The 15,251-nt window shown below is 39.3% G+C and overlaps 2 protein-coding genes across 2 annotated transcripts; both read left to right on the top strand.

Annotated features, from left to right (window-relative positions):
* Positions 1–602: 602 nt before the first annotated feature.
* srsf3b (serine and arginine rich splicing factor 3b) lies at positions 603–4,660 on the top strand. Its single transcript, XM_062986480.1, has 6 exons — positions 603–695; positions 1,605–1,815; positions 2,071–2,205; positions 3,745–3,783; positions 3,882–3,968; positions 4,103–4,660. Exons 2-6 carry the CDS (start codon positions 1,613–1,615, stop codon positions 4,128–4,130), a joined length of 492 nt encoding a protein of 163 aa, XP_062842550.1. The 5' UTR covers positions 603–695; positions 1,605–1,612; the 3' UTR covers positions 4,131–4,660.
* Positions 4,661–9,932: 5,272 nt separating this feature from the next.
* cdkn1a (cyclin dependent kinase inhibitor 1A) lies at positions 9,933–15,125 on the top strand. The gene is made up of 3 exons (XM_062986484.1): positions 9,933–10,039; positions 12,689–13,097; positions 13,852–15,125. The coding sequence occupies exons 2-3, from the start codon at positions 12,704–12,706 to the stop codon at positions 13,905–13,907; spliced, it is 450 nt and encodes a 149-aa protein (XP_062842554.1). The 5' UTR covers positions 9,933–10,039; positions 12,689–12,703; the 3' UTR covers positions 13,908–15,125.
* The last annotated feature ends 126 nt before the right edge of the window (positions 15,126–15,251 follow it).

Here is a 15,251-nt window from a genome sequence, read left to right as displayed (position 1 = left end):
CTAGAGGGGGGTCCCGTTGCATTTAATTGAGAAGAGTTAGAAAGGATCACATGTGACTGGACAGGAAAACCAGTAGGCTGTTGGTGTATGGGAGATCTTGTGATTTAATGTACAGTATATCTATATTAAACTACCTACAGCCCTACATAGTCTTTGTGAACGGACTTGTATTTGATTCACTTATGACAAAAGTACAAAGGTCAACAGACAGCGACTATGAAAGATTCTGATTCAGTTGTTGATGCAGATCCTGCTGGAGCAGACTCAGGTGAGGAAGCTCCTACCATCAGCTCACCAGAAGTAAACCAAAGATTTATACCTTCATCATGGACTTATGGAGTTTTCCATGAGCAAGGACACAATAACTTTATCGTTAATATCATAACCCGTGTCAAGGGGTTCCAAATTAATAATTTTTTTAACACATGGGGGGTCTGAGAGAGCAAAACCCGCTGCTCTGGATTTTCTAGTTTTGCTAAATAGGAACAAACTGTTAACCAATCAGCGTCGAGCATCCCTCAACCGTCATACATCGAAGCCCCGCCCATCGCGCACGCGGGATGAGTTATAGCTCCTCCCATTACGTGCTGACGTACAGCGGGTCCAGAGAAGAGGAGCTGTTAGCTGAGCGCCATTTTAGTGTCGAGCTCAGCCGGGAAATTCAACATCAGATTGAATAGAGAAATAATCTCACTGTAAGTACCGTTATAGCACCTCATATTACACTCACACTAATAATCTATCACTGCGTGTGGGGTTCCGCTCGGTCCTGTGTTTCCTCTGGATTTAGTTTAGTTTCTACAGAACGTTTCTCCGCCTCACTGATGCTAACTGTTAGCATAGGAGCTAAACGCTGTCCTGTACTACACTCCCACGTCTCATGTTCATTACTCAGTTTCGCTTTATTATCAGTAAACTGATCTGGTTTGATTTAGCTGTTCGTTTTTGCTGTGAATCCGCAGTATTTTTAATAGTAGGTGATATACTCGCGGTCGCTGTTCTTCGCCATTTTGAGCCGCTTTGCTAACAAAGGCGCATCGTTAGCATTAGCTTAGCATAGTTATGTATGCCCCACTTCATCCTGGTTCGCTTAAATCTACTTTTATTTTCCGTGTTAGTCTTGCCTGCTCTGCATATCACAACGTTCGTGCTGTAAATTGTTATTTAAAACAGTTAGAACAAACGTGCGTTTTAGAGGCGTTTATATTAATTAAGTATATTTTGCATTTATATGCGTGAACAAGCGACCATCTGGTTACCGCTGAACTGCTACTGTCTCAGTTACATGCCCTGATTATTAGTAGGAAAGTTATTGATTAAAGCCCCGCCATGGATAAGTTCCACTGTTGGGCCCCTACATGAAGAACAACTCGTCCCTCAGTTTATTAGATTGTCGTGTGTGTTGCCATTTCTCTACTTAGTGCACATCTTGTTAATCTTGGTAAAAGACTTGAAATGATGAGTAAAGAAGATAACTTGAATAATAAACAGTGAGTGAGATGACTAGAGACAGTGTAGTATAGGTGTGATAGGTGTAAGGAGGTGTGTCACTATATTACATGTAAGATGATTAATGTGGTACAAATTCTCTCCTCTCTCTCCAGGTTCCATCATGCATCGTGACTGCCCGCTGGACTGTAAGGTCTACGTGGGAAATCTAGGCAATAATGGTAATAAAGCAGAGCTGGAAAGAGCTTTCGGGTATTACGGGCCGCTGCGTAGCGTGTGGGTGGCCAGGAACCCGCCCGGTTTCGCCTTTGTCGAGTTTGAGGACCCAAGAGACGCCACAGATGCTGTTCGAGAGCTGGACGGCAGGTAAATAAGTGCTAGACGGTGCTCAAACGCAAATTCTGTAGATTCTAAGGATGATCAGGGCAACGGTAGCTCAGCGGTTAGGGTACTGGACTAGTAATCAGAAGGTTGCTGGTTCAAGCCCCACCACGGCCACGTTGCCACTGTTGGGTCCCTTGAATTGCTCAAAAATCGTGTTCAGTCATAATTGTAAGTCGCTTTGGATAAAAGCGTCTGCTAAAATGCCAAAAATGTAAATGAATTGTTTTGATGTTCCAGGACTCTGTGTGGTTGCCGCGTGAGGGTCGAACTGTCCAACGGGGAGAAGCGATCTCGGAACAGGGGTCCACCACCTTCCTGGAGCAGACGCCCTCGTGATGATTACCGCCGCCGGAGCCCCCCTGCCAGGCGCAGGTAATCGGACCCTTCCACATGTGACATGTTTTAGCACTATCAGGGATGGCTAATGGATTTTCCCACACCCTTCAGTGTAATGACTGAGCCATTAAAGCTCTGCTCTGTCTGAGCTCTTGCTGCACTGTTAAAGCAGTTTAGTTCACCTGGGACTCCCGTTCAGAGGGCATGCCAAGCTTCCCATCTTCATTTACCATTGGTCTGTCATTAAATTGCAAAATCTCTAGTTTTAGCTCAAATTTAGCTCAGGATTAGTGATCAGTGGGTCCTCATGTTAATGGTGGGTTTTCTTTGGGTGACTGTTTAGCACTTTATTGATTTAGTCTGTAGATTATCAGCTCTTTTAGAATAATAACAGTTGTAATGCTAGCTTTCTGTCTGTCATCATTTCTGGGGGTGTTGGGGGGGGGGGGGTAGTGATGGTTAAAAATGCAATCGTTTTGTTTCATTTAATAAAGATTTTTTTCTTTTATCATCTCTATATTAATAATAAATGAACCCGTTGCAGAGTCACCACCATGCCTCCTTCTCAGCATCCTCTGAGTCAGTCAACTAAACCCTCTTTCAGCATCATGTGACCAACGTGCCCCAGTCAGCTGGCTCGATTTCGTGTCACATGATCGTCAGGTCTCACCGGCCCATTGGCTCCGCCTGAGCATGCCGTTCTCAGCTCTTCCTCCTCTTCCTCCTCCAACCTAAACACCCAATCAGCAGCGGCCCACTTCACATTCTCCCGAGCTATCAGCAATCGGCGTGTTTTACGTTCCCAAAAGTCTACGCTACAAAGCAGCAGCAACAGTAAAAGCAGGAAAAACCCGCTGCAGCCCTTTCACGGCCGCCAGTCTGCCTCCCCTTCACCATTTCTAGCTTGTTGAAAACCAAAAGACTAGTAAGTTTTTCCTGCTTCATACAGTTTGATGCTGATTTAGTTGTACACAGTGAAGAGAATTGCAGGTTTTCCTCTTTCTTTCTTCTTTTTGTAAAGGTTCCATTTCCTTTGATCTTCCTGTAAGTCAGACTGAAAGGGTTGATGGTACGAGAGGGTTTAACAGGGGAACGCGTCTGTGTGACCACCTGCTTTGGTGTCTGTTCTCTTTTTGTAATTTCTGTGCACACGGAGCTTTCTCCTGTTAAACCTTTAATGACAGGTTGCAGAACTTTCTCATTTGAGCTCTTGTGCTCGTTGCTCTCATGTTTCATTATGCAGGAACATTTTTGCTGTGTATCATTGTTTTGAAGTAACAGATTTATCTACTGATCATGTTCCAGCCAGAGTGTATTATTACTAATCAGCATTTTAGCAAATGTATCCAAAAGCTTCATCCATTTCTATCCATTTAACAAATCTAATCATAATTAAGGAATTATTGTAGTTAGTTCAAGTCTAAGTGTCTTTATATTCTTAAATGTAAGTGATTTGAAACAGATTTTTCTCTCCAGCTGTCATGAGGTGAGTCCAGGATGAGGGCTCTAGGGCTGTTTATCTCTTTTGCTATCAAAGTCTCACTTTGTGTGTGTTGCCCCCTTTCTCTTGCTCAGATCTCCCCGCAGGAGGAGCTTCAGCCGCAGTCGAAGCAGGTACAGACCAATCATCTAACACATGCTTTATAAAAAGTACCTCTGTTGGAGATGTTTCTTCATGTGTAAACTGTGTGTGTGTGTGTGTGTGTGTGTAGATCGCTCTCAAGAGAGCGCAGGAGGGAGAGATCTCTGTCTCGGGACAGGAACCACAAACCATCTCGATCCTTCTCCAGATCCAGGAGGTATGTGTTTTATTTGTTCGTCTAAACTCATTGGCGGTTCAAACCTGTATTAATAAATTGATTGGCACGTGTTTGGTTGGGCTGTTGAGTTTTTATATTGTTTAACACTTATGTTCCTGGGGTTTTTTTTGCAGTCGCTCCAGATCTAACGACAGGAAGTGAAAAGTTAAGATCACGAAGAACAGAAGGATCTTTGTGAAAAGATTGATTTTTAAACTCCAGTGTAATGAACTCTGAAGTCACTGTTTCGTTAGCTTTCCTTGGTTTCCATTATTTTATACACAGGTCTGATGTTTTAGAGCAGTTGTGTGTGTGTGTGAGAGTGTGTGTGTGTGTGTGTGTGTGTGCGCGAGCTTCAGAGTTCATCCATCACCATTCCATCACATCCTTTTTAAATTCGAGTGTAAGTGATATCATTTCCCCCTTGCTGGTCGTGCATGGAATGTTTCTGAATGTTATCATCAGTCCCTCTTACACGTGTTTCTCCTGTATAGAAGACGTGATGTGACATTTATGTTTAGTTTGGCACAGTAAAGTTGAAGGTTCAGTTGGTGCTTGAGAGCAAAGCTGGAAAAGTTCGGCACCATGACCTTGTTTTGGCTCTTTTGCCTTCATACATATTTTTTTTTTCCTCTGTAGTCTTTGTACTGTTTGTAATGGTCATCTGAAATTAAAACTTCATTTCAGGATAATTGTGTCTGTGTTTTAGTAAAAGTGTGTGTCCTGTGTATACACCTCACTCTTCCAAATCTTTCACATGCAACGAGACTCCAAGTAAAAATGTTTCTTGATTTGCAGTAAATCAGTGTACAGTACATTTGGAACAACTGAAAAGTGCATTAATTTAAATTCATATTTAGCCAGAAAGGCTTCGATCACTCCATAAATGAACCTATTTATTTGATGTTGAGATACAACGAAGTTCATAAAGCAAAGTTTAGTGTCTAAAGTTTAGATTAAATAGATGTGATCGATCGAGGGTGTTGACCTGCTGTTGATTGGCTCCCTGACTTGGATTTATTTCTGCTTCTAACTAGTGTTTCCAGTTAGTGCTGGATCTATTTTGATCCAGACAAGAAAAAAGCAGTTAATAAAAATCTTTATGGAAAGTCCGGCTCTTCAGGATGTGTCTTGAAACTCTTGCTGTAAAGAAAATACTCTATTTTTAAATGTTTAATAGTATTAACTGGACCGAGCTCGTGTTTATGGTGCAGTGCCTGTTTTTTCCAGTAGAAGGCGCAATAGTACAGGAGTCAAAACTGCATCCCAGGGTTTGAGTTCTGTTTAAAGGTGCATGTGGTAGAATTCTGGCTCTAGTGGTTAAGATATGACCTGCAGCAGCAGCAGGGCCTGTTAACCCCTGATTACCAGTGTACAAATCAGTCATGAGGGGGATAGCTGACTTCTCTTTCTCCAACAGTCCCACACCACTCTGGTGAACTCTCTAACATCTATATACGCCTGTACACATGAAATATTTATTACAGTTGTAGCATATTAAGACTTATTTTTGCTCCAAAATGTCACAGGACAATCCGAATGGACTGACCGTGCTATAGGCTAAAGAACAGCATGGTTGTTACTAATTCAAGATCTTTTTTTCTCTGTTTTTGGAATTTACTGAGCTTGTGGTATATACAATTTTGTGTAGTGAATCTGACTGGCATGATCTGGCCGTGTTTGCCACCACTGTATCATAACATGTTCACATGTACTCTGCCATGTTTTCATTTGTGATCAGTAAAGACCTTTTGGTGGCATGTTCATAATGAGACGGAAGGACAGGAGCAATGTAAACCATCCGATCCAGCTCTGTGTTATTTAGATGATGTTTATTCAGTATTGTAATAAACTCACTTTAAGTTGTTTGAGCAATTTTGTCACCATGGCTCCAAATACAGTATTTTAAGCTTCTTCTTTTTTCTTTTTTTTTTAACAGCAGTGCACCTTTAATGTTAAGTTGACAAACAATATGAGGATAATGTATTTATTTATTTTTTCTTTTATGGGAAATTATTAGTAAATTAGTCATTATGAGAATTTTCAGTACATCACTCTTCATCTGTTCCTGAAGTGTTCTGGATGAAGGAATCTGTATATTTCTGCCAATTCTAATTTATACTGACTCGTAGCTAAATGATCTCATATCCAATATAAAAACTACAAATGTCAAATATAAATGTTATAAAAGTATTAAGCAGCACATTTGTTATCTGTTAGAGCCTGAACTCTCCATTCCACCCTCAGCTCTACTGTCTCTGCCCGGTCACGTGCTACCAGATTCCTGCACGAGCTCCAAGTGAACGTGTGTAACTCTGGAACGTTCTGTCCTCGTGATCCGAATTCCGCGCGCTGCTTTTTTTACCGTTACTCAATGGGCGGTGACGTCACGCGCGGACTGGAGCGTGCAGGTGGCAGCAGGAGGATTTTCCCGCGCCTCAGACCTGATTACGTAACAGGTCTGGAGAAGCGCGAGCCAGACTGTTAATTTACCTCAGGTTTCCCGCCATTTAGGGCCGATTGATAACACAGAGGTTAGAGTCTGCGGTAAGTTACAACTTTATTACAATCCTAACGATTTTATAATCAATAACTCTCACATTACAATATTTACCCAAAACTAAACAACACTCACTTTTTGAGTCTGGTTATAGATCAGGACTCTGACTGACTCTCGGGACCTGAGATGAGTTAATGAAAAATTACCTCAGATATAAACAGTCATGGCCTCTCAGTCAGCACTTGTTGGGCATTTAGCAGAAATTTTTTATGCACTGCAGCCTAAAACCAAATACAATCCAAGCAAAATTAGGTTCAGGGCCTTGCTCAAGGGCCCAACGGTGGCAGGTTTCAACTGTTTTTGAATGTGTTGCAGACATCAAGGTCAAAATGTGTTAATAACTACTTTTGTTAGTTAAATATCCAAGAAATCACAAGTTCTTGTTTTTATTGTATTTTACAAATGTCCCAACTTCCCTGGAAATAGGGTTTGCACATTAAAACAAGAAGGCTTTTGTTTCATGATGGGCTCAAATTTATCATCGTTTTAACTTTGTGTCTCTTTTCAGTTCTGTTTAATTTTGCAGCTTTCATTTTCTTATTTATATTTAATGTCATTATATAAATTATGCTGTGATGGTCGAGGAGCCTGAAGCTGTTAGATGTGGAGTTCAGTTCATCTACTGAGGCCTAAAGTGATAAATTCATGTTATCAGGAGTAGAAGAATTCCAGTTAGTGCATAACAGACTACTTATGATGTTACACCTGCTGATGTTACACCTGCTCATATCACAATGATAATATCTATATGGTAGCTTATATGACCCATAGGCTTTAGGCTAAACATAGTTTACATACATACTTACATACTTAAGTTCTCATACTTAACCTCGATCTAACTCTGGCATAAATACCAACTTTATAACAATATGATTGTTGGTTGTTGATTTACTTATGTTCACATGAAACCAGTTACATTTATAATATCAATGTAAGAAAACTTAATTTTTGAGAGTTTGAATAAACAAACCATTATCCACCTTTTTCATGGTATTGTTGTGTAACATCATAAAATCACAACCTTTGTTGGTTACCTCTAGTAAATCCATTCATTAAGTTGAAAGACTGGATTAAATCTTCTCTAGATCACTAGTGAATGAAGCATGTACACATACAGACATGTAAAAGTAAAGTTTATTAATAGTTTATTGAATGTTCTGTTGCTCAGGGTGGATTTTTTTTTCCTTTAAAGGAATGAATCACAGTTCAGTTCTCATTGAGGAAGCACAGAAACGCCAGTGTGGTCTGGGACACAGTGAATGTGACACCCCAGATCCAGCAGAAGGTGTGGTTTTCCTGCACACGTTATACACTTACACAACCATCACTTACTGATGTCATATATTTACACAACCACTCACCCACAGACGATGTGCCGACCTGCTGGCAGACTTACTGTATACAGGACGTACAATACTGTTAACGTGCTCGTGCTTAAATTACTTTAATTTGCAATCATTTATAAGATTAAAATATGAGATTGCCACACTATTACAGATGTAAAACCTTTGCACCTTTGGACATTGTTTTATATCTAATAAAATGCAATTACTTTGTGGTACATTGTTCAATGAAGTGGTTTGAAAATTTGAACAATAAAAAATTAACATTTATTTAATGTTCTATACATTTTAATGCAGAATTTTTTAGGAAAAGTGGAAAGTGTAGTACCGAGTATAGCTATTGTTGCAAATGCACATAACAATTAAAGATACGAGGAACCAGCTTAGCAATTTTTCCAAATCTGATTATGTAAGTTTTATGACTTTTAAAAGCTCAGTTAAGGACCACAAATGAATATTTTTACAGCTTTTGTACTAACAAATATCCCTGCTTGTTTGACAGCCCGAGATATTTTATGGTTTTGCTTTAAAACACTTATTTAATACCCAGTCAGAGAATTGAAGGCACCAGAACATAATTCTGTAAAGAAGAACATAATTCTAAAGCCCTAGTCCTGACATCCACTGTCCTGCGACGTTTTACACCCTCGACACCACCTTCCACACCTGATCCAGCTCATGATGTGTTTGATAATTGGGTGGATCTTTCTAAATACTGATGATCAACCCTGCATCTGCTAATTTACCCTCCTACAGAATTTCAGTTTGTACTAATCCCCAAACACACCTGCCCAGGATAATCCAGACGGTCTACCTGATCAGCTGAGTAAGTTGTTAAACAGGGGTAGAATGGAATTTTGTGAGTCAGTCCAGGATATACGTGGTAAACAGTGCTTATTGTTAGGTGATGTTTGGATGTGTATTAGAGAGCCCTTATCCTCAACACACCTGGATCTAATCTTTAGATGGTACTGAAGCTCTTGGTAAGTTGGATCAGGCTTTGGAGAGTACATTCATAGCTAAATTTTTCAAAGTTAGAAATCTGTAACACATCTTTAAATCAGGGAGGGTTTGGACAGTGTATTCCATTCACAATAGCCATAATATCTTGTTGCAGGACGTGGATTCTGTGGGCTCCACCTGGTCTGGTGTAGATTGTGTTTTGTACTGTGTGTATGAAGTTGAACTGAATGTAAAGCCTTTCTGCAGGGCTGATTCAATCCTCTGTAGGTCACCGGGTCGTCATAAGTATGATTATAACGCTGGAGCAATGAGATGACTTAAACTGAGTTGTAATGAACCATTTTAAAAAAGTGATAATTATAACCATTTTAGATTTAGAAAACTGTTTATGAATATCATTTATTTATGAACATGAACATAAAATCAAAATAAAATAAAAGTAAAATAATAAAACAAAGGCAGCAAAACATTTGAAACTGATTAAATTGTAGAGTGAGTTGGGGACATAATAAATCATAAATAAAATGATTAAAAATTCATCTTCAGTAAGTGTAAATGCATTTTTTAGTCCTGACCATATCCCCCAAACACTAGGGTCAATACAGGAACAGGGAATCACTCATTCATTCACATTTATTCCCTTCCTGGGAGTAATTAATAACTGTGTGGTGGCCTGAACTGAACTCCAGGGTGTGGTGATGTCCTGTGCTGTGGGATCCTGGGTGGGGTTGGACCCACTGGGTCCTTGACTAAAATAAAGTATTATTAGGAAAATGTCATTAATCGAGCAGACAGAAGCGAATACATTCATTTTAGACTCAGTGACACTAACTGCATTAAAACCCTGTCATTAACCAAATCATTATTTACACACACACACACACACACACACACACACACACACACACACACACTATATTTAGTAATGTTAGGCGTGTGGAGACAGCGCGCATGCTCAGCACTGTAGTAGGCACGCTGGAAATTGCACCAATCAGCGCGCGTCTCGAGTAACGGCACGTGCTCTGGTGTGTTTACGGGAGTAAGTACACGTGCTTTATACTCCAGCGGGACCCGATTCATTCAGTCTGATGCAGAGCGAGTCTGATTGTACACACTGTACGAGGAGGAAACTCATCCCTCACTCACTCACATTCAGCCCTGAGTCCAGGTGGAACTCTACTGGAGAGAAACGGTCCGCTTTACACGTGAGTCTCGTGATTCATTTCATTTTAATACGTGTTACTGGAATTATGTGCATTACTGCATATTACTCTGTTTAGTTCTGTGTATGCATCATCATGCACACGTGCAAACTTCTGAGTGGTCACTACGCTGGTCATTTTTACATCAGTACTGTTGTGTTAATGCAGTTAGAAGGAAAACCTCTACTGCTGTTCTGCATCTTTATATGATAACCTTCCAGCAACTATTCACAAACATTCCAGTCTGCTTCTTCAGCACAACGTAATCTTTCATAACTGTTATTAATTTCACCTGTAATGTTCCTCTGTTAGTCATGTGAAGAACATTTTAACGTTCTGTGTTTGTTATCAAATTACAGTGTACGTTTTAAATTGAGAAATTATACATTTATAGTTTTAAAGTTATAATATAAATTTATAAAATTCAAAATTCCTAAAGGCATGTATTAAGTTAAAAAATTCCTAAAAAAGTTTAGTTCCAGACAGGTCCATAGAGAGTTGAGGCAGCACCACTAAGGAAAGGTTCTCAGAACATAAATTATTGGTTAATGTTTGGACCAACCCTCACAAGTTCATATGAAATCATGGTGCATCCAAAACCTGACCCTAAAACTCTGGACAGGGCATCAATCCATAGTGGGCATCACCTGGCAGGAACACACTCATGATAGGGTCAACTGGATCCAGCGCCACCTTGACCAGAATGAAGCTACTGAAATTGAATTCAGATAATAATTATGTTCATTTAAAACCCATGTGGAGATTTCATCTAGAAAACATCCACTAATAATCAGGGTGTCATCATGGTGAGTGGGTAAGTGGGTGTGCTGTATTACATCAGTTTGCTTTTTATTCATTTTAAAGTTCCTTCCTGGAACAATTGCTAAAACAATTTCTTTAACGCCCATTTTCCCTTCATTCAGATCACACACACCCTGAGACCCTGATCAGGATGGTGTGGTTGCTGAAGATGAATCACTGTGACTTGTAGTTTAACAGGCCACATAATGAACCAGTTTATATTGTGTTTATTTTGTAGCATTTCAGAATTGTTTATATATTTTATTCGTGGTACATATTACATTTCTAATGTAATTTTATATTAAATTTTAATAGCATTTATATTCATTTAAGCAGCGCATTAAATCATATTGTGAATGACTCTATGGCGCCCTCTGGTGGTCTTGTGTAGTTTTACAACATACATTTAATTTCACTACAGTGTGTTGCAGCAATTAATTTATTAACCAAAATTATTACCAGTAGGAACAATAATAATATTAAGAACGTAAACAATCGTATATAGTAACATAAATGCAATAATAATTGTGATACGGATTTGGGGAGGGGTTGTGTTTTTGGAAAAGAAATGGTTCTTATCTAGTTCAGAATTAGAGTTTTTTCATGGTTACATAAAAAGATTTTCTTATTAAAACAGAAAGTTTGATATCTGTTTTGACTGCCGTGCTGTGGGTACACAGGCTCTTTTCTCCGGGCAGCCAGGTGTTTGTGTTCCAGCTCTTCAGCCAGATTTTGGACACTGAACAGAAACACCAGCTCTCAGGATCTCGGACTGTTTTGGGTGGTCTGAACATCCTCAGTTACATCTGTACTGTATCGAGTACACATACTGTATGTGCTGTTTGTGTCGCCGCCTGCTGGTGATTTTAGTGTATTGCTCTGTGCAGGAACATGCCTCTACATGTCAGGGTGGTTTTGCTTGGGCATGTGACGCCCATCTGAGTCACACAGTGGGGTTTAAAAGTCTAAGCAGAGGCTTCAGTCAGTATCAGTATCAGTGTGAGTGTGTATGGTACCTGTGCTGTGATTAACACCCTGAGCTTTAAGGTGAGATGCCCTGACATGTTTCTCTCTAGTCTTTGCCTTAGGATTTATATTTGCATCTTATTTAAATGATGTAATGCAACAATAATTTCTACTGTTTTATCTTTCATGCATTATTTGAAATTGCCTTTACTTATATTTTACTGATTAATAGTTCTATTTGTACCCTTTTCTAATATTTCTTTTTTGTTTTCTTTTTAATTGTGTTAAATTGACATTCTCCTGAGTTGTTTATGTGGATGAGAGTTTTTATTAGAACAATTTTGTAATTTTATTAGTTTTTAGGAGTTTATTGTGTTGTTTTTTTTGGGGGGGGTTTAGTTTCTCTCCACATACCAAAAAACTCAAATCACATCTTAAACTGTTGGCTGTTAAATAAAAGAAAATTGTTTTGTTTTAAGCTGTTGGTACTAATTACTAATTATCTTTATTGTGTTTATTTATAGAAACCAAATTATGAACGAAATGAAAGTTTAAAAGTGAGGTTAATCTTCTTGTCAGTCTGATAAACTTTAGAAACTGAGTGAATAAGTTAGACGTCACACCTACAGATAAGTTCATGGTTTTAGATTAATAAATGTACAGGATTCTGTTCTCTACATCCCCTAAACCAACATGAATGACTAAACCCAGTCTGCACTGTATTCTATTGGCTGATGTATGATTACATTAGGGTCTAATATTTCTCACACTGTGCTGCATCAGGTGTTTGTTGTAATTACAGGCTGCAGTTGTGCACAACATAGTTGTCTAGTACCGATAACTAAGTAACCGACAATAATTGTATCTGTGTGTGTGTGTGTGCAGTGTTTAGAGAAGAAGATGGCTGAGAGTGTACTGAGGTGTTTGTGTAGCAGTAACGGTCCGACCCGCAGGACTCTGTTCGGACCGTTGGACCGGGCTCGGCTTCAGCAGGATTACACCCTGCTAATGAAGAAGGAACTGCAGGAAGCTTCACGCCGCTGGAACTTTGACTTCGCCTCTGATGAACCGCTGCTGGACGGTGACTACGAGTGGACTGAGATTTCCGGAGCGCGAGTACCCACTCTGTACAGAGAAGGAACCTGGGGGGGGGCGGCGCCACACCTACAGGGGGCAAAACCAAATCGGAGGCTGGAGAAGGAGAACATTTCTGAAACATCCGGACGAGGCGGGAGTGACTCCAGCGGCGAGGGAAAACGACAGCCACTGAAGAGGAAACAGACCAACATCACAGGTACCAACCCACCCCACCCTCCGAAACCTCCTACATGTGTTCATATTTCTGACCATTCTTAGAAACATGCTTGATTTAACAACTTGTTTAGATTTAGACCATTTAATTGCCAATATCAGTCAGTAAAAACGACCTGCCACGCCCTACCTTATAAAATTGTGTTCTACATCATCACTATGTACTTTGTATTCCATGGACACAGTTTATCTTTAAATGCTCTCTATTGCCACCCAGCGGTCAAAATGTACACTGCATATCTGTAACGATTTTATACTCGGAGAACAATGACCATATTTGGAAAATAGGAAAAACATTTTAATAATCACTAAACATGAGAAAAAGTGTTAAAGCAGCAAGGATCACTGACCAAAGGCGTGTGAGAGGTTTATTAGCGTTTAATAACGTGTTCTGATTTAATTTCTCTGATTTTATATCACTACCTAATTATTCTATCAAAGTAGACGTGTGTGACGTAGTTTCATGTCGTTATTTTTTAGATCACTTCCTCATTTTAAGGAACTTCCTCTTTCGTATTTACTTTCACCACCTTCATGCCTCATTCAGTTTCTAGTTTCCTAAAACTGTTTCCGATAGAATGAAGAACCTGGAACGTTCTGCTGGCTGTCGGGATTGTTTGATGAGTTGTTTTGTGTAGTGATGTAATAATTTGCATTGTGGAGGTGAATGAGTGAGTGATCCTGAATAACGTGTTCATCTGGTTTAAAAACATTTCTGCCTTTTGTTCCTCTTTCAGATTTCTACCAGGCCAAGAGGAGGGTAGTGGCCACCACCAGGAAATCAGGCCAGTGACGCTGGGACACACACACACACACACACACTATGTTTAGGACTTGGGAGAACAGGATCCAGCACAGACTGTAAATTCACATGAAGGACTTCTGTATAAAACACTCAGTGATGGAGCTGTTCTTCTGTTCATTTTAATTTCTTGCTGTTTTTGTTGTTAATGGTTAATAATTAATCACACGTTTAGCTGGAGAAAGTGAGTCACGCTAAAGCTAAACGCTGTGTAATGTGGAATGTGCTCATAATGTACACAGTATATGTGTAGATCTGGTGTGTTCAGTCTCGGTGGAGGGTTCCTGTGTGGGACATGACCATTATACTTTACATTGCAGATAAGAAACATTATTATACTGGACACCCGCTGTGTGTTTATTATAATACAGTATTTAACACTGTAGGTCTTCAGTGCTGTTAGTTCACCTCAGTAACGCTCTCGTACTAACAGTAATTACAGTCTGATTATAATTATCTGCACTTTTACTCTCCGTTTCTGCCAAAAACTCTGTTGCTGTTGTTTTTAATAAACCCATTTATGGACAGAACACATACGTACTATAAAGCAGTTACACACATCGGCTGGTCGGGTTATCAATAATTTATTGTTAATGCAGCAATAGTTTGTTTTATTTATTGTCTATGATTTTTCCTTTCATTGTTTGTGTATTTGTTTTTTTTGACTGATAGTGTTTTAGTGATGGAAGTGTTGTTGTTATTACTTTATAGCCCATCATGCACTTATTATATTAGGAATTCTATGTTTAATATATAAATTGTACACTGTATTGATTTTCTGTTTGAACCAGTAATGGATCAGCATTATTCTACAGTTACCTTTAAACACCATGAGTATTAAAAATCACTGATTACAGGCTGTATGGAACAGGAAAACGCTTCATAATAGAATCGTGAACATAAACACTATCAGCGGAATTAGTTCAGCATTCAGAGGCAAATTAGGTTCCACAGGGCGCCAACCCATCTCAGTGTATGTTTAATGAACAATTTATATTCATTTGTACATGATCACATCCGATCATGTGCTCAAACCCCAGAGAGAATAACGTTTATATCTGTGTTAATATCTGTTTCTTTATTCGGTCGAGATTGTTGAATTTCTTTGTGTGTGTGCTGTAATATTAAGTATATTGCTTACATTTATTTATTGTACTATAGAAGCTTTATTGGCACAAATGTACAGAAGAAATAAAACTGTTGGTTTAATTGTTTGTGGTTCTCAGTTTTTGTGTGTCTGCATGTGAATATTTAACTGGACTAATAACTGGAAACACACACACACACACACACACACACACACTCTTCTCAGTCTGATGAAAGGCTGGGGAGTAA

The sequence above is a fragment of the Trichomycterus rosablanca genome, chromosome 24 (genome assembly GCF_030014385.1).
Source record: "Trichomycterus rosablanca isolate fTriRos1 chromosome 24, fTriRos1.hap1, whole genome shotgun sequence".
Classification (NCBI taxonomy): Eukaryota; Metazoa; Chordata; class Actinopteri; order Siluriformes; family Trichomycteridae; genus Trichomycterus; species Trichomycterus rosablanca.
Note: the sequence above shows the minus strand (reverse complement) of the source record. Positions and strands in the feature narration are given on the sequence as shown.